General features: G+C 40.6%; 1 protein-coding gene across 7 annotated transcripts in view; it reads left to right on the forward strand.

Moving 5' to 3' along the window:
* Nucleotides 1–26,526, forward strand: part of KIZ (kizuna centrosomal protein) — a 203,066-nt gene that overhangs the window by 49,891 nt on the left and 126,649 nt on the right. For 3 of the 7 annotated variants that reach the window (XM_056121686.1, XM_056121685.1, XM_056121689.1), the window contains one exon: nucleotides 12,630–12,692. The exons of the other annotated variants lie outside the window; for them this stretch is intronic. In XM_056121686.1, coding sequence (XP_055977661.1) covers nucleotides 12,630–12,692 — 63 coding nt within the window. The remainder of the gene's footprint in view (nucleotides 1–12,629; nucleotides 12,693–26,526) is intronic. 7 annotated transcript variants of the gene reach the window in all.

Raw genomic sequence — 26,526 nt, forward strand, 5'->3', positions numbered from 1 at the left:
TTGAACCTGGGTCAGCAGCTTGCAAGGCAGACCCCCCCCCCGCCCCCGCTCTACTATCACTCCAGCCCCAAATGTAATTTTATATTCTAAAATTTTTCTTTTTGTATACAATTTCTTCTCTGCTTTGTGATGAAAGTCACTGAATCTTTTTTTCTTTTTCTTTTTGGATCACACCTGGTGATGCACAGGGGTTACTCCTGGCTCTGCACTCAGGAATTACTCCTGGAGGTGCTCAGGGAACTATATGAGATGCTGGGAATCGAACCTGGGTTGACCGCATGCAGGGCAAACTCCCCACCCGCTGTACTTTGGCTCCAGCCCCAAAGTCACTGAATCTTAAAGAGCCTGATGGAATAACTTGATGTAGTGCGTATTGTATCACAAGCGTAATAGGAAGTTGTAAGTGGTATTGAGTCTTACAGTTATATAAAAATATCTCTTTAAAAAGTTCATTAACAAATCCTAGTTTTTTCCAAGCCAGTGTTGATATTGGGTGAAGTATCATAATAGTGTAGACATTGACACTGAGATTTTAGTTAAGTAAAGCTGAAGATAATATAAAACAAGGGTACTCTCTTCTATGATCACCATAAAAATTCCCAATCAGGGAACCAATGCTGTACACCAAACCATAGACCTCAGTCAAATTTCATCAAATGACTGTTTCACAAACTGTCCTAACACTGTCTTTTTACTTTTATGGTCCAAGATCCCATTTGCGAAGCCCCATTATGCATGGTTGCCATTGTATTCAGTCACAGAGTCTAGAATAGTTCTTCAGTCTTACCTGTCTAATGTTTTTGACTCTTGTTCAAAATGCAGTTTTTATTCCAGTGGGAAATACTCAAGCTGCATTACTTCACATCTGATGTTTTCTCATAATCAGATACTTCCTTAGCCAGAATATCACAAGAAGTGAGTCATGACAGAAGTATAACGTCACTGATACAGTTAAGGGTCTTTCTGCCCTCATAATTTAATGGCAAGTTGCTCATAGAATCCAGTGTTTCTTTCTTCATGAGATAAGTAGAGTTGATCAAGACATTTTATAAGGTAAAAAAGTTACTGAAAAGAATTTTTGACGTGGGAACAATTATACCATATTTCCAAAGGAAGTTCTCTTCTCAGTTTAGTGATACTGATAAAATAAATATCAGTGTGAGCAATCTCCCCTTCCCCAAGTTTAACAAATAAAATAATAAAAATGGGAGCTGAAGCAGTAGCTCAAGGGGATGAAATAATGCGTTGTGTGCAGGAGGCCTGGGTTTGCTTGACACCATATGATCCCACAAAGCAGTTTGTGACCTGTGTGAAGATTTGTGTAAGGCTTCAAGTTTAAAGATTGTGTTTCCATTTTTCCTCCTTTTTAACCTATTTTCTTTTTATATAGGCTATCCAAAATCCTCAATACATTGTGTTTATTGAGAAAAGAATCAGTGTTTGCACTTTGGACCTCATTTTCCCACTTAAGGGATTTTGGTTAAATAGTAGTTTCCATTCTAGGTTATGCTAAGCACAGCATATTAATTTACAGTTTAGTTAACAGGCAGCGTTTTTTTTGTTTGTTTGTTTGTTTTAAGGAAACAAATTTTCTGAAGGGAAACAAAAACTAATGAGTGCCTAACTGTAAGGTCAGCTCAGCCCCTTTTCCTTAGTTGGCCAACCTAAGCTTCCCTCCATGGGACTGCTTATCTGTGATTAAAATTGTTCTGTTTTAGCGTTTCTTTTGGACATTATTTGATTAGTTCTTGGACTTCAGTTAACCTTGGTGAGCAACATTGTTTTGTTAAAAGGGATTGAAACTGGTTCTTTGGTGGTGGTTGAGTAGAGGTCTCTGGTTAAGCCTCCGAGCACATTTTTTTAAAAATTCTTTTTATATTTCCAGTCGTTTATTTTTATGGTCGTTTACAAATGTTACAATCTGTGATGGATTAAGTGAATTTAAAATGAAACAGAGAAAGCTCTCCCAAAGACACTTTGGGCAATGCTGTTTGAGATACTCTTTTTTTTTTTTTTTTCATGGATGAGTTTTTTTTTTTTAAATTTTTATTAGTGAAACACCATGAGGTACAGTTGTAGACTTACAGATTTTTGTGCTTGGGTTTCAGTTATACAATGATCAAGTACCCATCCCTCCACCAGTGCCCATTTTGTACCACCATGGATCCCAGTATCCCTCCCACCCTTCATACCCCCATTCCACCCTGCCTCTGTGGCAGGACATTCCCTTTTGTTCTCTCTCTCCTTTTGGGTGCTGTGGTTTTCAAAAGAGGCATTGAGTGGCAATCATGATCAGTCTATAGTCTACTTTCAGCATGCATCTCCCATCTTGGGAAAATCCTCCCAACACCCTTTATTTGGTGCTCCTTTCTCTATCTGAGCTGTTTTTTCCCCTGGCATGTGTGGCTGGCCTCCAAGCCATGGAGTAAACCTCCTAGTACTTATGAGATACTCTTGTATTCTTTCTTTTTCAGAGAGTTCTCAACATTTTATTTTACTTTATTTGTTTATTGAATCACCATTATATATAGTTACAAAGCTTTCATGATTGAGTTTCAGTCATACATTGATTGAACACTCATCCCTCCACCAGTGTACATTTTCACCACTGATGTCCCCAGTATCTCTCCCACCACCCCCACCCCACCCCAACGCTGCCTCTATGGCAGATAATTTTCTTCTTACTCTCTCTCTACTTTGGGGCATTACGGTTTTCAGTACAGATACTGAGAGACCATGTTTGGTCTTTTATCTACTTTGAGCACACATCTCCCATCCCGAGCAATCCCTCCAATCATCGTTGACTTAGTAAATCCATTCTCTACCCCAGCTGCCTTCTCCCCTGACTTGTGAGGCAGGCTTTTAACTTCCTGGCCCTTGTCTCTACTGCCCTTGAGTGTTAGTCTCATTGTGGTTTTTTTTTTTTATTTCACAAATGGAGTTCTCAGCATTTTAACTTAGGAGTTGAAAGTGGCCTGATGGATCAGAGAGGTGTACAATTGGAATCAGAATAGCCTTGTTGCTTTTTGGTCTCACCATTCCACTGTCTCACCATGTGTGCTTGAACAACCTCTTTTAGGCTAGTTTTATCATCTGTGACATGAAGATTATACTATGGAATTTTTTGTTTTGGTTTGGTTTATTTTTTTGGGGGGTGGTATTTCTGGCTCTGCACTCAGGAATTATTCCTGGTGGTGCTCAGGGGACCATATGGGATGCCAGGGATTGAACTCATGTTGACCATGGTACAGGGAAAATGCCCTACCCTTTGTACTATTGCTCTGGCCCCTATGCCATGGTATTTTTTTTAGGTTCAGTCAAAATAAGGGACCTACTCCAATCTCTGCTAGAATAGATGCGAAAAAGATTTCTTTCCTGTGTTCCCTTTGTAATTGATATGCATCAATATGCATATAATTATATATAGATACCTAAATATTTGCTCTCTTGGTATCTTACAAGATATATGTCCATCCATCCATTCTAGGCTTTTGATGGTTCTTTATCCTTAATAATAATCGTCACATAAAATTTTTTCATTAAGTCTTCATAACTTTTTTAATTTTTAAATTTTATTGTCATAAAGTTATTCATGATAATTGATTACTTTCAATATTTTAACACCAATCCCACCACCCTTACACTTTCCTACCACCATTATTTCAAGTTTTCCCGCCACCACTCAAGCCTGCCTGCTACAGGCAGATGCTAGAAAATTTATTTGTATTATTTGAATAGCATAAGATGTCATGCAACTTTTGTGACTGCACATTCCTAGAATTCTAAAATTTTAAATAATTGGGGTCTGGAGTAAGCAAATTGGTTCGGGTGAGATACTACCAAGAGTATTCCACCCGCACCAATTCAGAGATGTCTGCAGTAAGCGAATTGGTTCCTTGACATTTTTACCTTTGGTTGTTGTAGTTTGAAGCATGTTGTTGACTCTGTGGTTTAGCTGTATAGAAATACCACATCTATGCATCACTGATATGTCTGAGGCCCCTGACATCTGCTTCTGTTACCTCCTGTTCATCTCTTTTTACTTCCCCATTTGATTTCTTTCCTTCCCTCTCTTTTTCTTCCTATATTCTAGAGTCAAGAATGATCTAGGTATCCCCACTTTAATACTTTGCATTCCCTCATCTTATTATTCTATATGCCACAGATAAGTGAGAGCATCCTTTGTCCTTCTTCTGACTTCACATATGTCATCTTACAGTTCCATCCAAGTTGCAGTAATTGTATGATTTTATTTTTCCTAGCAGCTGCATAGTATTCCATTGTGCATGCATGCCACATCTTTATAGCCCACTTATCTGTCACTGGACTCCTAAGTTGAAGTGCTGCAGTGAATAATGCTATGTATCATTTTGAGTAAATGTTTTTGTGCCCTGGAGGTAGATACTCAGAAATGGGATTGCAGGGTCATAGGTCAGTTCAGTTCTAACTTCTGAGAAATATCCATACTGTTTTCCTCAGAGATTGAACCAGATACATTCTCATCAGCTGATGATGAGAGTTTGCCAACACATTGTTCCCAGTTTCTTTTTTTATATGTGTCATTTCCTGGACTCCAGGCCAGGTTGTGGGGTGGGTGAGAGCCCAAGGGACCCAGCCCCCGCAGCCGACCTCCACTACCCAACCACCACCACACTCCAGGCCACTTTCTGGATCGTGTGGCCTTCCTATCCATTTTCCACAATTACTATACCATATCTGATGGGGTTCAGACAGTAGACAACAAATCATAGTGAAAAATATATAAATAAATGCCTCTTGGAGAGCCTGGCAAGCTACCGAGAGTATCCTGCCTGCATGGGCAGAGTCTGGCAAGCTCCCCGTGGCGTATTCGATATGCTAAAACCAGTAACGGCAACAGGTCTCATTCCCCTGGCCCTGAAAGAGCCTCCAATCATTGGGAAAAGATGAGTAAGAAGAGGCTGCTAAAATCTCAGGGCTGGGAGGAATAGAGATGTTACTGGCGTCTGCTCGAGACGATAAACGGAATGACAGTGATGCAGTGATACAGTGATGTGTCATTTCACTGGTGTGAAATGATATTGCCATCTTGATTTGAATTTCTCTGATAATAAGTGATGATGAGCACTTTCGCATGTGACTATTGGCTATCTTTCTGTGTTCAGAGAAGTAGCTGTTCATTTCCCCTCCCATTTTTAATAAGGTTTTAAAATTTATTTTTGTTAATCTTTGTGAGTACTTTATCTTAGCTATAAACCCTTTATCTAATGTGTCGAGTATAAACATTTACTCCCATAAATTTGGTGTTTTTTAGCTTTAGCCCATGTTTCTTTTGCCGTACTGAAACTTTAATTGTGTATCGTTCTGTTTATTTTGCTGCCTTTGCTACTGGAAATACCTTTTAAGTCCAAATCTTAAAGCATTCTGCCTTTATTTTCCTCATTGTATTTTATGGATTCTGGTATGATCTCAAGGTTTTTGATCCACTTGAAATTGTCTTTAGTGTAAAGGGTGAAATACAAACCTAGCTTCATTTTTTTTTTAAACATGTGGTTTTATGGTTTTCCCAGTACAGTTTGTTGAAGAGGCTATCTTTAAACTATCTTTACTCCATTTCATGTACACAGCTCAAAACCTATTTGTTTTTGTCAAAAATTAATTTACCATGGGCTGGAGCGATAGCACAGCAGTAGGGCGTTTGCCTTGCATGCAGCCAACATGGCCGACCCAAGTTCAATTTGTCCGCCCCTCTCGGAGAGCCCAGCAAGCTACCGAGAGTATCTTGCCTGCATGGCAGAGCCTGGTAAGCTACCCGTGATGTATTCGATATGCCAAACACAGTAACAAGTCTCACACTGTTACTGGGCCCGCTCGAGCAAATCGATGAACAACGGGAGGACAGTATGTAAATTATTTACATGTAGGAATTTGTGTGTTGACTTTGTTATTTTTATGTATTGGTTTATTGTTTCTAGGAACTTTATCTTGAACTTTTTAGGGTCTTCTATGTATAATATAGTATAATATAATGTCATCTGAACATAGTGATAATTTGACTTCTTTTCCTATTTGGAGTTTTGGATTTCCTTTTCTTGCCTGATTGCTATAGCTAGGACTTCTAATATTATATTAAATAAAGTAGAGATGGTGGATATCCTTGCCTTATTCCTGATCCCAGAGGAAATGTTTTCAGTCCCTTGTCCTAGCCCTGAGATTTTAAAAAGTGCCATATTCAAGGCTCTTTCAGGGTTAAGAGAGTGAGACCCATCATTGTTACTGGAATTTGGCATATTGGGTATGCCATGGGGAGTTTGCCAGACTCTGCTGTGCAGGCAGGTTACATTCGGTAGCCTGCCAGGTTGTCCAAAGTAAGAATGCGATAATAAGATGTCGCGCGGCCGCAAATGTGGCCGCACGCTTCCGGGAGCTGGGTTTTATATTTGGCAGAGTCTCCTGCCCCTGCACCTGGCTGTCCTCGCCGGGGCCCCTTGGACGGGGGTGGCTTGAGTTTCCCTCCCCACCCCGAGCAGAGCTCCGGCAGCCGAAGACCTCCAGAACCAGCCACAACCATGCTGAGACCACTTTCCACACGCATGAAGGTACTGGCAGAGGAACAAAGGCATGCAGGTCCCAGGGCTGAGATCTCCAAGCCTGCTCGGATCGGTGCTGAGCATCCTCCACCCATATTCTCCATCTTCCCATCTTCCAGTAGGCAGGGGTCAGACCCAACAATGCCCCCCCCCCCCCATCCTGCGCCGTGTAATCCCATCAATAGCCAAGACCCAGAGACTATAAAACCCAGCTCCCAGAAGAGAACAGCGCAGAGTCTCCTGCCCCCGTGCCTGGCTGTCCTTGCCAGAGCCCCTTGGAGGGGGGCGGGTTGAGTTTTCCTCCCCACCCCAAGCAGAGCTCCAGCAGCCAAAGACCTCCAGAACTCACCATAACCATGCTGAGATCTCTGTAGGAAGCTAATACAATTTGAGATTCATTTGTGAATAACTGGATCCAGGCTGGTGGTGCGCTTAATATGGTCCAGATGCAGTTTGTGGGCATGACAGCCAGGACCCTGAAGGGGCGGGTAGGTAGGAAGGGACAAACCATCTCCACCACCCTATGGCCCAGTGTCTTCAGCAGAGCCTGTCCCACATACCTGGGTTTTTCTTCTGAAAGTTTGTGTCCACCGGGGATTCATCTGGTGTATAAACTCCTACTCTTGGGCTGTTTAAGCCCCTCACACGCAGAGCTGTGTAAACTCATTCACTCAGGAATTACACATGAAAAGATGTTCATGAGCTCTCTGGGCGGCTCTCTCTCACTGCCCATGGTTGGTACTCCTGAGTCGCTTCTTGGACGAAGAAGAACGAGGGCCAAGCTGGTTGCTTCTTAGTTGCTGTTTATTCAGTTTCTTGCCTCTCCCAGCTCTCTCCAATCCCCCCCCCCTCCTGTGTCTGTCTCTAACAGCGCCATTTTTTCTTCCTGCTGTATCTGACCTCTCTCTCTCTGATTTTTTAAAATTTTTGCTTTTGCTTTTTGGGTCTCACCTGGCAATGCACAGGGGTTACTCCTGGCTCTTCACTCAGGAATTACTCCTGGCGGTGCTCAGGGAACCATATGGGATGCTGGGAATCGAACCCGGGTCGGCTGCGTGCAAGGCAAACACCCTACCCGCTGATATCCCTCCAGCCCCTCTCTCTGCTGTCTTCTCTTCTCTCCTGTCTCTCTCGATCCCCTCTCTCCTTCAGTCCTCCCTTTTCTCCCCTCAGCCCTGCCACTCCTTTTTATCCTCTCACCATGCCTCCCCAACCACACCTCCCCATGGGAAGTGTGATTGAAAATGTTTTTGCAGTCTTTCCGACCACCTGCAGCCCACAAGGACAAAACAGTCTTTAAGGTGTGTTTCTCCTCTCCTTAGATCTGCAACTTGATTAACAACTTTAATTCTAAATAGACACTTTTAGGCTTATAGGATGACTCTCCTGGTAACATCTCACCACAGACTCAGACTATAGTGCTCAGGCCAGATCAATCATTTCTAACCCCAGCAGGGTCCAAATCTAGTTATTACTTTTTGGATCATGAAGAATTTGTCCATGACCAAGATCTAAACTTATAGTTAAACATTAGGGCACTTTGGCCAGGCCCATTTTGATGCCAGGGTAGGTCAGAACTTACTGCTTGCCCTGGATCCATCCAGTCCCTTGTTAGGACCTGCTTTTGGGGGATCTAGAAAGGCTTAAGTCGAGAGAGCAGATGTCCAGAAGGTAATATTATCTGGAGTCACTCAACTCCCAAGCCACAGGCTTGTCTTTTTAACTGTCTTCCTGTATCCATACAAAAAGCAGTTGCTCTGAAATAACTAACCATGCAAAGGACATTAAGGAGAAGAGAAAGACAATGTTTACAAGTCAGAGACTGATCAGGAGACAAAGGTAATTGACAGGTTGAGGGGCAGTCAACAGACACAAGCTCCCAGCCTCCTGGGAGGAAGGGCAAACCAACATTAGCCTACAATCTGATGTGGGTGGAGAGGGGACACCAACTCCATCTGATGAGCCCTGGTGAAATTGACTCAGCAGGGGGTTATAGAGATCTCCTGGGAACTGCTGTGCCTTTGTTGTTTATTCTTTTAAAGAACCAGTTCCTGGTTTCCAGTGAGTCTTTGTATTGCTCTCTTAATTGATATTATTAATTTCTGCTCCAGTTTTTTTTTAATTATTTTCTTCCTTGTTCCTTTCTAGAATTTTTAAATACGTATTTACTTTGTTTAGTTGAGCTTCTTTTTCTTCTTTTCTAACTTAGGCCTGCCTTTATTGCTTTGAATGTATTCCTTAGTACAGCTTCTGCTGTATCCCATAGATTCTGTTAGCTTGTTTTTTAATTTTCATTAGTTTCAAGGAATCTTTTAATTTTTTTCCCTTGATTTCCTTTTTGATCCAGTTGTTATTTAGCAGTATTTTGATCAGCTTACAAGTGTTGGTTTTCCTCATCTTTTTTTTTTGTGTGTGTGTGGTTAATTTCTACTTTCATGGCATTGTGGGCTAGAGGGTGCTTGTTAGGATATTTGTAAATTTATGTATGTTTGTGCTATGCCCTAGTATGTGATCTGTCCTGGAGAACGTTACATATGCAGTAGAGAAAAACGTATCTTAGATTTTTTTGAGGATAAAGGTCCCTGTATATATCCATTTAGGGCTCTTATACCTTTACTGAGGGCTGGAGCGATAGCACAGCAGGTAGGGCGTTCGCCTTACACGCGGCCAACATGGCCGACCCGAGTTCGATTCCTCCGCCCCTCTCGGAGAGCCCGGCAAGCTACCGAGAGTATTCGATATGCCAGACACAGTAACAACAAAGTCTCCAATGGAGACGTTACTGGGCCCGCTCGAGCAAATCGACGATCAACGGGAGGGCCTTTACCTTTACCTTTACCTATACCTTTACTGATATACTGTCTATTGATCCAAGGAAAAAATGGAATGTGGAATTCTCCCGTAACTATTTTGTTTCTGTTGGTGTGTTTAGATTTGTGAACAAAAGCTTTACAAACTTTGCTGCCCCTTCATTTTGTACATATATGTTGATAAGAGTACTACTTAATTATAATTTCTTGAATTATTGTTCCCATAAAGAGTGTTTATCCCTGTTCCTAATTACATTCTTTAAATTGATTGCTATTCGGTCTGATATAAGTATGACTGTCCCAGCTTTTTTCTAACTACATTGGATTGTATGATTGTTTTCTGTTCTTTCACTCTATATTCATTCTGTGGATCTGGGTGTGTTTTTTATAAGCAACAAACACATGTATTTTGTTTCCTGATTCATTGAAGAACCATTCAGTCCTTTTGATAGGAGAGTTTAGTCCATTAACATTTAGAGAGATTACTTATACAAAAGGCTGTGTTTTCAATTCTTTTTTTGAGTGTGGGTTTTGGGTTTAGTTATTTTTGCAATTCGCCACTTGCTTTTTATGGGTGGCCTTTCATGCAGGGTTGGTTGAAGTGTAACAAATGTTTCCATCACTTGTTTGTCTGAGGAGGTTTTTATCTCTCCTCAAATCTTGATGATAGTTTTATAGGATAGAGTGGACTTCAGGTTGAAAGTATTTTCATTCAGTACTTCAAATAGGTCACTCTACTCTTTTCTTGCTAGTAAGGGAGATCTCTTGTCATTCTTATATTATTTCCCTTGTATTACTTTTTCTCTCTATTGCTGCTTAGTCTGTCTCTTTGATTTTTACCACTTTGATTACTGTGTGTCTTAGTGTTGTTGTGTTTGAGTTGTTGTGTGTTCGATATTCTTTGATCCTCTTGAATCTGTGCAGAGACCTCCCTCCAAAGATCAGGGAAGTTTTCCATTGCTATTTCTTACACCAGCCATTTTTCTCCTTTCCTTTTTACCTCTCCTTCTGGTTTTTCTATCATTTGGAGATTATTTCTCTTGCTGTTATGCATTAAGGATTTTATATTCTCTTTAATGTGACACTTTACTATTTCATTTATCATTTTATCATTTTTCATTTATCATTTCATTATTGTTGCAGGCTTGTATTTGGTCTTTAAGTTTGCTGATACATTCTTTGCATTCAGAATTCTATTTTTTTTCCTTTTCTTTGTTTTTGTTTTTGTGTTTTTTTGTTTGTTTTTGGTGTTTTGGGCCACACCCAGCTGTGCTCAGGGCTATCTCCTGGCCTCTGCTCAGGTTCATTCCTGGATTGGGAGACCAATATGTGGGAATCGAAACTGGGTCGTCTGTGTTCAAGGCAAGTGCCTTGCCTGCTGTTCCAGCCCCAGAATTCTTTTTTTTTTTAATTCCAAGTTTTTTTTTTTTTTAACTTTATTTCTGGCAGAACAATGTTCTTCCACGAATTTTAGAAAAACTGCTCATATGGCATTCAATCTTCCTTTTTAAAAATAATTTTAGGTGCTGTAATTTACAGTATTGATAATGGCAGAGTTTTGTGTTAAACATTCCAACACCATAGGTATATGGATAGTTAATCTTTGACACGGGCAAAATGTGTGAAGCATTGTAAGCAAAGTCTCTTCCACAAATGATGCTGATAAAATTGGCCAGTCACATGTTAAAAAAAAAATGAACTCAGAACCCTTTCAACATCATGTACAAAGATCAAATAAAAATGAATTAAAGACTTTGATATCAGGCCCAAATCCCTAAATTACATTGAGGAAAACATTGGCAGAACCTTCCTGACCTTGAGCCCAGAGTTATCTTCAATGATTCAATACCACTGGCCAAGCAAACAAATGCAAAGATAAACAAATGGGACTGCATCAAACTAAGAAGCTTCTGCACTTATATAAAAAAAATAATGACCAGAAATAAAAAAGAAAAAACACCCCACAGACTAGGAGAAAGTGTTTGTCCACCACTCATCTGACAAAGGATTATAATATCCATGATATATAAGGCACCAGTAGAACTTTACAAGAAAAAACAAAACAAACAGAAACCCCCAAAACAACTGAACCTCATCAGAAAATGGGGGAAAAGTTGAACAGAAACTTCCTCAAAAAAGAGATCAGATGGCCAAAAAGGCGTAAGAAAATCATGATCAGCATTATTCATCATCAGGGAAATGCAAATCAAAACAACAATGAGATATTACACCACAACAGTGATACACATCACAAAGGTTAAAAACAATGTTGGCCAGGGTTTGGGGAAAAAAAGAACCGCTCTTCTACTGCTGGTGGAATGTCTACTGGCCAGCATTTTTGGAAAACAATATGAATACTTCTCAACAAACTAGGAATTGATTTCTTGTATGATCCAACATTAAAAGGATTTTGGTTCACTGGTGTATAACCAAATATATTTGAAGGAATTTACTTCAGAAAGAAATGTGAATAGTGGAAGGGAACCTCATCTTCACTAAGTAAGTGCAAGGCCGGGTCTACCTTTTAGTACCTCATCTTCCCTGCCACTTGGATCTGCCGAGACTTTCTCAGTTGAGAGCAGAGCAAGCCAGCTGAGTTCCATCTAAGATTGTGAAAACATCCTGCCTGGACTTGGTGAAAGCCCTGTTGCCCATGTACCACTATCTCAGAGAAGCCTGGCCACCTTCTGTTTTACATATATTGTTTATTATGTTCTCTTCCTCCTGGAATGGCTTTGCTGAGGGCAGGACCTTTATTAACTTGATTACCAAATTAATCTCCAGGTCTGCAGCAGTACCTGGCTCTGTGGAATTCAAGGAATATATACCAAGGGCCAGGTAGTATAGGGATTAAGGTACTTGCCCATCCCCAGTTCAATTCCCAGCTTTTTGCACAGCTGCCAGGAATAGTCCCTGAGCACCACTGGGTGTGACTCTTCCCTGCCCCGAAAAGAAATATATGCTAAATGAATACATTTGTTTCTCAGCCTTTTCTTTCCATAATTCTCTATTTTCTTTGAAAATCTTTCTTTTTTTCTTCCTGCTGGTGTCCATTCGCCTATTTACACTTCTCTTGTGATGGTTAACTTTTTTTGTCTTTAGTTTAAAACCCCACAGGCATTTTTTATTTCTTTCAGTCCCTGGAAGTAATCTCATAAAGTTATGATCTTAAAGGAGATTTAGTTCTAAATCTGACTTCTTAGTACTTATCACTGCAATTTATTCATAAAATATTTTTCTTTTTATATAGTGAGAAGAAGAGATTGGACCTGGAAAGGAAACTTTATGAATATAATCAGTCTGACACATGTCGGTAAGAGATGACAATATTGACAATTTTTAGACCAGTTTGCTTTTGTTAACCAATAAAAATTTAACCACTATATGTGTTATAATACTTCTAGTACTTTCACTATCTTCAGCTTTTGTTTTATTTTGTTTTGGGTAACACTTGATGGTGCTTGGGGTTACTCCTGGAAATGTCAAGTTTGAATGTGGCTGAACTGGGTCTACAGCCAGCAAAGATGCACTGGAGCCCACTGAGCCCTCCTAGCCCCACCATTCTTTTTTTCTAATGTGGAAGTAAATACTTCAATTAAGTGTAATGATTATAAAATATAAGAATACACTCACTAGGTCAGGGAAAGGGTTCAAAGGTGAGCAAATGCCTTGTGTGCTAAAAGCCTGAGTCTTATTTTATTTAATTTTTATTGAGGTACCATGATTTTCAATACTGTTAGTTATACTTTTCATGCATACATTGTCCCAATATCACACTCATCACTAGAGTACCCACTTCCTCCAGCAGTGTCCCAAGGGTCCCAACCATCCCTTTCCCAACTCCCCCTCCTTGAGGTAAGCTTATTTCTATAGACAAAAATCTCAAGTTCTGATGACTTTGGACATTTGTTGTTTCCTTGTTGTGTTTCTATCCACATACGAGAGAAGTGATGATTCCCTCCACACAGAGATGAATAAAACTAAATTGAAATTCCACAAAATTGTACATCAATGATAAGGTGTGAAGAAAAATTTCAAAACTATATATATATTTATATTTTTATAGGTATATAAATGTGAAAAAATTTAATAGTATGTGTAATTCTATCTCAATACATTTAAACTTTTACATGAGGTATATAAATCCTACAAATTTACAATATAGTGAGAGTGACTAGGGAGTTTTTAAAAATGAGGGTATAATGACCAATAAAAGTTTGCTTTATCCTAAAAAGAATATTGATATGTTAAAAGGCATTATATTATAGGTAATGCTTAGATATCTGTATTAGTAAAATTTTTTTGCTTTTTGGGTCAAACCCGGCGATGCACGGGGGTTACTCCTGGCTCATGCTACTCAGGAATTACTCCTGGCAGTGCTCAGGGGACCATATGGGATGCTGGGAATCTAACCTGGCTTAGCTGCTTGCAAGGCAAACACCCTACCCGCTGTGCTATCGCTCCAGCCCAAAAGAAAAAAAATATTTTAATAGATGTAAAGAAGCCATCTGAGTAGACATAGAAAGAACATTCAGTATAAATGAACCATTAATTCATTGTTGAAAAAGTATAAAACTATTAGCAAGCTAGCAACAGATTAAATCCTTTCTTAATCTAGTAGGGGCAACCATAAGCACCATGAATAAATGCCGTACTAAATGGCAAAGTGCTAGAAATTTTGTCTTGTCTTTAAAAAAACTCCTTTACTGCTTCTTGCAAAACTGGTTTCAAGACAGTGAATTCTGTAAGCTGTTCGGAGACCTATTTTTGATGACCAGCACTGCAGTGATCTCCCAAGTCCCACCAGAACAACCCTCAAGTGCCACTGGTTAAAACCCAAAAAAACCCAAAGGGGAAGGAGAACATACTTAGTTTAACTTAGTATAAAATAAAAAAATTATTTACTCATTGATATTTGTATAATTTCAAAATGTATTTTGATTAAGTGTATAAGGCATAAGATACACTAGAGTTTAACTCTTGGTTTGAATTTAAATACATTATCTTCACATGGTAGCTCATTTGTTCATGGATATGTGACTTAACATTATTATAATCAGGGCTGGAGTGATAGTATAGCAGGTAGGGCATTTGCCTTGCATGTGGCCGACCCGGGTTCGATTCCCAGCATCCCATATGGTCCCCTGAGCACTGCCAGGAGTAATTCCTGAGTGCAAAGCCAGGAGTAACCCCTCTGCATCGCCGGGTGTGACCCAAAACAAACCAAAAAAATTATTACGATCATTAGATAATATATTATTCTTATTTAATATTAAGAACAAACATTAAATATTTTAAAATTTATTTGGGGTGTTTGTGTTTGGGGGCCACAATCAGCTGTGCTTGGGTTTTAACTATTGATTTCATGTTCAGGTATCACTCCTGGCATGTTTGGGGTGGACCATATGCAGATTTGAACAGAGGCCAGATACATATGCAAGACAAGCACATAAACCCCCACCTTTTTTTAAAAAAAAGTTTTAAAAATTGAATCATCATGAGATACAGTTACAAAGCTGTTCATGATTGGGTTTCAGTCCTACAATGTCCCAACAACCATCCCTCCACCAGTGTACATTTCTTTTTCTTTTTCTTTTTTTTCTTTTTCCTTTTTGGGCCACACCTGGGCGATGTTCAGGGTTTATTCCTGGCTCTGCACTCAGAAATTATTCCTGGTGGTACTCGGAGACCATATGGGATGCTGGAGATTGAACTCTGGTTGGCTGCATGCAAGGCAAACACCCTACTCACTGTACTATTACTCTGGCCCCACCAATATACATTTCTCACCTTTACTGTCCCCAGTTTCCCTCTCATCTCCCTTCCCCGCCCCAAAGCCTGATGCAGGCACTTCTCTCTCTCTCTCTCTCTCTCTCTCTCTCTCTCTCTCTCTCTTTCCCTCCCTCCCTCCCTCCCTCCCCTTTTGGGCATTATGGTTCGCAATAAAGGTACTGAGAGGTTATTCAGTATCTTTGTTTGCTCCTTTACCAACTTTCATTATATAGTTATTATCCAGAGTGATAATTTCCAATTATCTTTGTCATAGTGGTACCTTCTTTATCCCAGTTGCCTTCTCCCCCCAGCACTTGAGGTAGACTTCCAACCACGGACCAATCCTGTTTCTTTATATCCCACAAATGAGTGAAATCTTTCTATATTTGTCTCTCTACTCTGACTCATTTCACTCAGAATGATACTTTTCATGTCCATTCATTTCTAAGCAAATTTAATTGACTTCATTTTTCCCGGTGGCTGTGTAGTATTCCATTGGGTAGATGTACTATAGTTTCTTTATCCAGTCATCTATTCTCGGGTACTTGGGTTGTTTTCAGATTCGGGCTATTGTGAACAGTGCTGCAGTGAACATGGAAGTGCAGATGTTTTTTTTACTACAATGTGTTTTTTGCATCCCCAGCGTATATTCCCAGAAGTGGTATTGCTGGGTCATATGGAAGCTCTGTTTCTAGTTTTATGAGAAATGCCCATATTGTTTTTTAAAAAGTCTGTCATTCCCACCAACAATGAATGAGAGTTCCTTCTCCCAGTAGTTCTTTTTTTTTTTTGGGGGGGGGTCACACCCAGCGATGCTCAGGGGTTACTCCTGGCTCACGCACTCAGAAATCACTCCTGGCGGTGCTCGGGGACCATATGGGGTGCTGGGAATCGAACCTGTGTTGGCCATGTTGGCTGCGTGCAAGGCAAATGCCCTACCCGCTGTGCTATTGCTCCAGCCCCTCTCCCAGTAGTTCTTGTTCTTCTTAATGTGCGCCAGTCTCTGTGGTGTGAGATGATATCTCATTGTTCTTTTGATTTGCATCTCCCTGATGATTAATGATGTGGGGCATTTTTTCATGTGACATTTGAATTTCTTCTTCCTCTTTTTTTAATGTAGAAGTACTGCTTTTTATTCAGTCATAAAACTGATTGAAACTGGCATAACCTCCATATTACTTTGTTTTTTAATTGAATCATCCTGAGATACAGTTACAAAACTTTCATGTTTGAAATTCAGCCATACAATGATAAAACATTCATCCCTCCACCAATGCACTTTCCACCACCAATGTCCCCCGTATATACCCCTCCCCGGCCCCTCCCCCATCCCAGTCCTCACCCTACCTCCATGGCAGGCAGTTAGTTTCCTCAATACTCTCTCTCTACTTTGGGCATTATGTTTTGTTCGAATTTTCCCACCACCATTCAAGCCTGCCTGCCAGGGGCAGATGCTTGATCATTTATTGTCAATTGCTCATTTTGAATATCTTGGGTTCTACGGACTTCTGGAATCCTAGATTGTAAATGGTTTGGTTCCAGAGACATTTCTGTAGGGCACTAATCCATTTTGGGATTCAATTGGGCATCTCTGGATTGGGGCTGTTGGTGTGCTAAGATGGTGCCCAGAGGCACATTGTGGGGGTGACAGCCAGGCTGACGAGGGGGCAAGGAGCCAGGGAGGGACAGCCTGGTGCCTCTGCTACCATGTGGCATGGAGATTTAGTCATGGAACCCACATACCTGGGCCTTGTTTGTGAAAGCTCTTGGTCACTGGGATTCTATCTGGAATACGTGTCTATTTGGAGTATATGAGGAGAGTGCACCTGCTCCATCTGGGGTGCCCTGGTGAAATTGGCTCGGTATGGGTCCCCAGAAATCTCTGGCTCTGTGGTGTCTATCAGGACTTGTTGCTGTGTCTCTGGATCAGGGCTGTTGGTGTGCAAAGATGGTGCCCAGAGGCACATTGTGGGGGTGACAGCCAGGCCGATGAGCTGGTGGGGAGCAGGGGAGGGACAGCCCGGCACCTCTGCTGCCCTGCGGCATGAAAATTTACTCCTGGAACCCGCATACCTGGGTCTTACTTGTGGAAGCTCTTGGTCACTGGGATTCCATCTGAGTAGGTGGGGAGAGTGCACCTGCTCTATCTGGGGTGTCCCAGTAAAATTGACTTGGTATGGGGCCCAGAGAGATCTCCAGTTCTGTGGTGTCTTCTAGGACTCGCTGCTGTGTTTCTGGCTTTTGACCTCTTTTGAGATTTATTTATGGGTCTCTGAAGCAAGGCCAGTAATAGAGTTTACAGGGTGGGCTGGAGTTGGTTCTTGGGGGTAACTGCAAGTGCTTCCATCTGTATTGGAAAGTTGGGGGAGGTAACCAGCTCTGTGAAAGCCTGGGGAGTTCAGTCACAAAACCCGCATACCCAGATTTCCAGCAGATTATATCTTGGTGAGATCTGTCCTGAGATGGTGGAGTCAGGCCGGGGGCATAGCCGTGATTTTGGATTGTGGAAGCAAGCAGCTGCTGGAGGCTCTGCTTTGGCAGGCCAGGCCAACCTGACCCCCTCCAATTTCCCCCAGTCTGTTCAGCCATGTGCAGGTCCAAGATTAATTGTGGCTTTTGGTCTCTTGAGATTTATTTATGAGTCTGTGAAATAAGGCCAATAAATGAGCTTGTATAGCTGAGCCAGAGGTGGTTTGTGGGTGTGGCTCCCATATACCTAACTTTTGGCTGTTCAGTTTCTTGGTAAACTTGGTCCCAAGTTGTTGGGCTCTAGCCAGAGGCACAGTAGCAATTTTGGGGTATCAGGAAACCTGAAGGCATCATCTGCTGATGCACTTGCCCTGCTGGTGCGGGTTTGAATTTCTTCTTTGAGGAAGTTTCTGTTCATTTCTTCTCCCCATTTTTTGATAGGATTGGATTTCTTTTTTTTCAGTATTGGGTCAGTAGTGTTTCCCATTCTGTATGCAGTCTTTATATGTTGGTCACTATTTATTTTGAGGTGCAGAAGCTACTTAGTTTAATGTAGTCCCATTTGTTTATGTTTGCTTTCACTTTCTTGGTCAGTGGTGACATCTTTGAAGATACCTTTAGCTTTAAAGTCATGGAGAGTTCTAAAAGCAACTGATGATGGCGCGGATGTGGCGAGAAAGGGACCCTCCTTCACTGCTGGTGGGAATGCCATCTGGTCCAACCCTTTTGGAAAACAGTATGGACGATTCTCAAAAAATTAGAATTTGATCTCCCATTTGACCCAGCAATACCACTCCTGGGAATATATCCCAGAGAGGCAAAAAAAGTATAGTCGAAGTGACATCTGCACTTATTTGTTCATTGCAGCACTCTTTACAATAGCCAGAATCTGGAAAAAACCTGAGTGCCTGAGAACAGATGACTGGTTAAAGAAACTTTGGTGCATTTACACAATGGAGTACTATGTAGCTGTTAGAAAAGATGAAGTCATGAAATTCACATACAAATGGTACCACATGGAAAGTATCATGCTAAGCGAAATGAGTCAGAAAGAGAGGGATAGACACAGAAAGATTGCATTCATCTGGGGAACATAAAGCAACAAAATGGGAGACTAACACCCAGGAGTGGCTGAGATTAGTACCAGGAATTTTACTCCATGACTTGGAGACCAGCCACACGTGCTAGGGGAAAAGGAAGCTCAGATAGAGAAGAGAGCACCAAATAAAGGGTGTTGGGAGGATCCTCCCAGGGTGGGAGAAGCATGCTGAAAGTAGACTATAGACCAAACATGATTGCCACTCAGTGCCTCTCTTGCAAACCACAGGACCCAAAAGGAGAGAGATAGAACAAAAGGGAATACCCTGCCCCAGAGACAGAGTGGGATGGGGGCATGGGGGGTGGGAGGGATGCTGGGACCCGTGGTGGTGGAGGGATGGGTACTTGATCATTGTATAACTGAAACCCAAGCACAAAAATTTGTAAGTCTATAACTGTACCTCATGGTGTTTCACTAATAAAATAAATAAATAAAATAAAAATTAAATGACCAGTCATAAAAAAAAAGTCAGAGGAGTAATATAGATAAAAAATTAAGACAGATTTTTATAGAAATGTGTTTTCAATGAAAACTCAAAATATTATTTTCTCTGATCTTTGTGGAAATAAACCTATATGATGATGTGATATAATTATTTTAATTCAGAAAATTATATGTCAAAAATAAAATTTCAGAAAAAAAGGGAGCTCTTCAAAAAAAAAAGCTTAATTTATGACAGGGAAGATAGGATGATTACTGTGATATGATCCAAGTACAAAATAAAATTTAATACAGTATGTTTCAGATGTTAGAGTTGAAAACTTGGATATTAGATGAGAATAGGTAGTATACTATACTGTATTGAATTATTTAAGTTCTTTATTTACATAGATTAAAATCATATAGCAATAAATCACTACAAATTTAAGTTTGTTCCTTTATTTTCTGATAATTTCACGCTTCACTTCTTTAAGTTTTCTTGAAGCAAGTAATATGAAATAGATTTATTATATTCCTGCCAAGGGGGCATGCTAGGGAGTGCCAGGTAACCTGGGGACACTAGTGGGGGGAAGTGGACATTGGTGGTAGATTGGTGTTAGAACATTGTATGCCTGAAACAACTGTATTATGAATAACTTGGTGAATAACTGTCTTAATTATTTTTTAAAATTAATTAAAAGTAATTTTTTAAATGAAAAAAAAATAAAGTCATGGAGAGTTCTGCCAATGTTGGATTCAGGTCTGTTATTGAGGGGTTTTTTTTTTTTAATCTGCTTTGATTGGACTTTTGTGCCTGGCATCAGAGAGAGATCTGATATCTTTTTTTTTTTAATGTAGCTCCCAGTTTTCCCAGTACCACTTGTTGCTCCATTTCATATTCTTGCTCCTTTATCAAAAATTAAGTGATCTTATATTTGAGGGTTTATGTGAGGATATTCAACTCTATTGTATTGGTCTGCAGGTCTGTCTGTATTCCAATACCATGCTGTTTTAATTGCTATCACTTTGCAGAACAGTTTGAAGTTGGGGAATGTTGTTTCATACGTGTTTCAGAAATGTTTTATTTATTTCTTTGAAAAATGTCATGGGGGTTCTTATAGGGACTGCATTGAATCTGTATAATGCTTGAGGGAGTCCTACCATTTTGACAGTGTTAATCCTCTGGATTCATGAGCAGAGGATGTGCCTCCATGAGCAGCAGATGTGTCCTCTTTTTATTTCTTGAAGTAGTGTTTTGTAGTTTTCTTTGCATAGGTCTTTGACCTTTTAGTTAAGCTGATTCCACAGTACTTGATTGTGAACTTAACTCCCTTGTGCTATTTTTCCAGCTCTTAATTTATTTTTATTGAATCACCATGAGATAGTTACAAGACTTTCATGATTGAATTTCAGTTATATAGTGATCAGATACCCTTCCCTCTACCAGTGTGCATGTTCTACCACCAGTGTCCCCAGTATTCCTTCCATCACCCCCACCCCACCCCCTGCCTCTATGGCAGACAGTTTTCTTCTTACTGTCTTTCTGCTTTTGGGCATTATGGTTTGCAGTACAGATACTGAGGCCATCAAGTTTGGTCCTTTTTCTACTTTCAGCACACATCCCATCCCGAGCGATCCCTCCATTTTTGACTTAGTGATCCCTTCTCTATCCCAGCTGTCTTCTCCCCCAGCTCATGAGGCAGGCTTCCAACTCTGGAGCAATATTCCTGCCCCTTGTCCCTACTGTCCTCGGGTATTAGTCTCAGATTATGTATTTTTTATCCCACAAATGAGTGCAGTTATTCTATGTCTGTTCCTCTTTCTGACTCATTTCGGTTAGGATGATATTCTTTATGTCCATCTGCTTATAAGCAAATTTCATGACTTCATCTTTCCTAACATCCAGCTCTTGGTATTTATTTTATGGTTACAGGATTTTCTTAAGACGAATGATATTAACTCCAATATTAGTCAAAAGAAATATTTCTGGCTATGATAACATTGAATTTGTGCCTTAATATGATAATATGAGCGAGAAATGAAAAATTTTATCCAGAAGCAAGGCTACAAATGTTTTAAAACTGTATCATCTATCATGTCTATTTATTTTTTCATCTTTAAAATTATTTTTTGGTTTTGAGATAGCTCTGGGAATAGGTTCATACAAAACAAGTGGGAGGCCTGGGTGTGATTACTGGTGCCTCGTGGTCTCCCAAGCACCCCCAGTAATGACCCCCCCCACCCTCACTCCCCAGTCATAGAGACCCATGTAACCCCTGGGCTTTGGTGGGTTTGGCACAAAATCCAAAACACAAACTGTAGCACTGTAGCACTGTCCTCCCATTGTTCTTCGATTTGCTCAAGCGGGCCCAGTAATGTCTCCATTGTGAGACTTGTTGTTACTGTGTTTGGCATATCGAATACGTCATAGGAGCTTGCCAGGCTCTGCCATGAGGACAAGATACTCTCGGTAGCTTGCCGGGCGCTCCGACAGGGGTGGAAGAATCGATCCCGGCTTGGCCAGGCCAGCCACACGCAAGGCAAACACCTTACCACTGTGCTATTGCTCCAGCCCTTAAACACAAACAAGAAGCAAAAATTATTTTTTGGTTTTAAGATTTACTGTGCTTCTGAAAGTGCCATTTAAGGTCGATAACTGTATGCCTCCAGTAGCTCAGAAACAATAAGCCTGTCTTTTAGATATAGCAGCATTGAAAGTGCCATGGCCTCTGAAATGGGACCCAGTCTGCAAATACATATGGCAGAAGTCATTTTTTTAGGCTGTGAGTAAAAGGATAGAAAGCAGGATATAGACTATTCCTATTCCTGTGGTGTAGTCTAGGTGACTTGCTTACAAATAATGATGAGAACAGTGAAGGCTAGTCTAGGTGACTTGCTACTTGCTTACAAATAATGATGAGAACAGTGAAGGCGAGAGAGGTGAGGACAGTTTGCTGAGTTTGTTCCCCTCTGCTGATCTTTTGTTTCCTGGAAGACAGATGAGGATTTGTTTTAAAAATAGGCTGTCTCATCCTGGGCAATCCAGAATGGGGCTGGTGGATGGTGGGACCCCCCCAAAAAACCCTGGCCGCTTAAAATCAACAGAACTCAATCACTCCCATGCTCACAGCCGATTTCCACAGGTTTGGAAGGAATAGGAGCTGGTCACTGCTATAGGCACCTTATCCATGAGTGAATCTGCTGAAATACTCAGGTATGTGGGACTTGTGACTGAAATCTCCAGGCTCACCAGGAGCCAGGAATGGATGACTTTCCCCATCTCCTTGCACTTTAAGTAGCTGGCAGTCATGCACATGAACTGCCACTAATGCCATTTAAGCTCATTAGAGGCCTTGATCCAGATACTCACATATAAACCTCAGAAGAGGAAGGGAGCAACATGCCGCAGGGATACCTCTAGACTCCAAAGTCACCATTCATTTAAAATTTAATTTTTGCTATATCACCCTATTTAAAATCTTAGAATTTCTAGAGCATGCGGCCACATAAAATTTCATATTCTATCCAAGGGCTTAATGGCTCCAGGGTGATGCAAAAATCTTCACACACTTTTCTCTAAGGAAACTTTTTTTGGATCATCTTTAGCAGATTATTCATAACTGGCAATACAAAGTAAATTATTGTATTGTACTTTGGGGCAGGCTTTGGGGATCAGGGTGCAATAATTTGAAATGTGGTGGAAAGCTATAATGGTGGTAGGATTGGTGTTGGAATATTGAATGTAATCAACTACTATTGTGAACAACTTCATAAAAATAAAATATAAAAAAATATATATATTTGCTTTAGACTGCCTGTAGGATAAAATCCAAAATGTCCAACATGACTCTCTTTCCATGTTCCCCTTGAGAAGGCAAAATCTGAAACAAGAGTTTATATATGTAGTTAGTAATTAATTATAGGAAGTGATCATGGAACACTAGAACAGGGCTGGGCAGAATGAAGTAGGAGCTGGTCACTGCTATAGGCACCTGGGTCTCCATCCCTCCCAACTCTAAGGAGCTGTATGGACAGTTTCTCTGCTCTTCACAAATATCTATTCAAGGGGTCATGGTCACAGTCCTCCTGTTATTCATCGATTTGCTCGAGCGGGCCCAGAAACATCTCCATCGTGAGACTTGTTGTTACTGTGTTTGGCATATTGAATACGTCATGGGGAGCTTGCCAGGCTTTGCCGTGCGGGCGAGATACTCTCAGTAGCTTGCCGGACTCTCAGAGAGGGGCGGAGGAATCGAACTTGGGTCGGCCATATTGGCCGCTTGCAAGGCAACGCCTTACCCGCTGTGCTATTGCTCCAGCCCATCTATTCACGGGGAGGAGGAATAATCTGTTTATTGGTTCCCAACACCCATAGGGCCATCCCAAAGAAAAGGTATTAACACCTTCGCTTATCCAAGGCTTTTCATTATACAGTATGATACAACTCGGAAAAGCAGGATACTAGCTGCTGTGTAAGTGGGTGCTACCAGTCTACACCACACACAGGGCACACAGGAGCTTGCTGAAGCTGTGGCTTATAGAAGGAAAGGCAGACTGGGAGGATGTGAGATGTCCTGTACCAGACTGTTCATTGTCTGCCTCTGTTTAATTTTCATCCCCATCTCTTGTTGGCCTCCACCTATAATTAAACACCTTCTGTGACTTCATTTTCTGAATCAGATTTTTTTCAGTACAGTCAATATAAGCAAGCAGGCTCTGTTATCTGTCGGCTCTGCCTCCCTTCAGCGTTAAGCCTCACAAGCTCTTAACCAGAGATCCTTGAGGTAATTACTTCAACATTCTGTGTCTCCATTTCTTCATCTGTCAAATGGTGATAACAATGGTTATGAGAACTTAATATAGAGAGAACCTCAAAAGAGTGTCTGACCCAGAATAAGCCAATTATTTATTACTATTTTTCTGTTTTTTTTTCTTTATTGCCTTTGAGCTTTCCAGCATGCTATTTCACTCGCCTGAATATTTTCTCCTATCTTTTTACTCTTTTTTTTCCCCCCCAGTTAGGGGTTAACTCTTACCGTTCTTTTCTGAAAAGTAATTTCTGAAAATCCCCCCCGACCCCTTAAACTTGGGAAAGTTGACTAGTTTTTAGTGCCCCTCGCAGTTTACCTCATAGTAGTGTGTCACATTGCAGTGGTCTTATTGTTTCTTTGCCGTCCTCACCCTAGCTGAGTGGCCTCAGAATGTGGAGTAACATTCACAGAGTGTGGACTGAAAGAATAATTGCGTGGAATAGATGGATGATTTAGGTATGTCGTCTGCTTTAGAAGTTTATATAGGAAGGAATGATACTATAATTTTGATGGAAATTAGTGTATACCTTGCACCTACTCCAAGTATTCACTAACGACCACGAGAAGCTTATCAAGTGCTTGTGTGGGAAAGACAGTCTTCTAAGTTTATTCTCTGCTACTGTTTGTGTCAAAATGATAGACATTAGCAGTGGTAAAACAAGTCTTTTGTATGTTTGTGTGTGAGCATAAGTGTTGTAGTTAAATATTTGTGTTTGTCACAAGATGGAAAGAAAGAAAAATGGCAAAAACACCTTACATTTCCTAGATTCATGTTTTGTGTTTGTTTGTGGAGGTGGGGGGCAGATTTGGGCCATAATCAGTGGTGGGTTTACTCCTGGCTTTGTGCACAGAGATCACTCCTGGCAGTGCTCAGGGTACCATTTGCAGTACTAGGATTTGAATGGAGTCTGCTGCATGTATGGCAAGCACTTTTACCCCTATACTATGTCTCCAGCCCCTCTTAGTTGTATTTTGGGGAATATGTTGAAGGATTGTATTAATACGTTTGAGTACTAGGAAGATTTTTAATTCTGGGGAGGTCACTGTGACATCTTAAATCAGTTAAAAATTTAAGACAATGTCAATCATAGGAAGTGGGTATGTGAATGGAGGTAATTGACAGAATCAGGAGATATAGATAATTTTTATTTATTTTTGTTTGAAACTTTAAACACCATAATTTACAAAGTTTTTTTTTTCATAATACAGTTGTTTCAGGTATTCAATATTCCCATGCCACTCCCACTAGCAGTAAGACCTTCTTCCCTCTGCCAGTATCCTCAGTTTCTCACCCACCATACAAGCTGGACCCCCTTAACAGGCACAAAATGATTTATCTTGTTTGTTTCAGCATATATCTCAACTAGTGTTACTAAAATCATTGTCTAAGGAATTACTAAACTTTTAGGTGTTAGTTGAGCTTTCTCTGTTATTATTTTTGCTTATTGATCTTAGTGGGTTTCTACGCAACTTTCTCATGTAATTTGCTGAGCTTCTAGGTTGTCAATACTCTGAAATTTGTAGATGGTATGCTGCAGTATATGTAGCCACAGCTCTAGGAGCTATAGAACTAGAATGTTTCAGTAGCTTGGTGTCTCTCTGAGATTAGTCATGGAGCTGGGCCTTTTGTATGCAAGAAGTCAGGTGTGGGCGGGGCACTGGGCTTTGCCACTGGACAGAGACCTGTCCCACATATCATAAAAAGGCTCCAAGAGATCTCAGCCAGGAGACTGGGTGTATCTGTGATGACTCAGCCATAGCCTTTCTCTGATTTGTCTTTTTATTATTAGATTTGTCTTTTTAGTATTATTTTTTGTTTGGTTTTGGACCACACCCAATGGTGCTGAGAGTTTTCTCCTGGTTCTGTACTCAGGAATCACTCCAATGGAGCTTACGGGACCATATAAGGTGCAGGGATAGAACCCAGGTTGGATATGTGTAAGGCAAGCATCTTACCTGCTTTACTGTCTCTTCAACCCCTATCTTTCAAATATTCTTGAAAAGACCATACAAATAATAATTATCATTCAGAATATTTTCAAATGATTTGATTATTCACAATATTTTCCACCTGTTTCATAGTGCCTGAAAAAAAGTATGTTTGGCTGGCATAAAGATGATAAACTGTTAGAAAATATAAAACTGAAAGAAATACTTATATTTGTGCTCAACAAATTCAGTCTCTTTTTTTAAAAATTTTTTTACAGTTGTGGGCTGGAGCGATAGCACAGCGGGTAAGGTGTTTGTTTGCCTTGCACGCGGCTGACCCAGGTTTGATTACCAGCATCCCATATGGTCCCCTGAGCACCGCCAGGAATATTTCCTGAGTGCATGAGTCAGGAGTAACCCCTGTGCATTGCCGGGTGTGACCCAAAAAGCAAAAAAAAAAAAAAAAATTTTTTTTTACATTGATAAAATTAAATTCATGTTGAAAATTGAACCTGTGAAGATTTAGAACCTTAGTGTTTTTGTACCATTTCAAAATTCTGCCTTTCTTGGAAATATAGCACAAGTTAGTCATAATGAACTACGTCTTAAAAATACTTATTCCCTTTAGTTACTTATGGTCAAAGTTC

The sequence above is a fragment of the Sorex fumeus genome, unplaced genomic scaffold (genome assembly GCF_029834395.1).
Source record: "Sorex fumeus unplaced genomic scaffold, SorFum_2.1 ptg000044l, whole genome shotgun sequence".
In the NCBI taxonomy this organism is placed as follows: Eukaryota; Metazoa; Chordata; class Mammalia; order Eulipotyphla; family Soricidae; genus Sorex; species Sorex fumeus.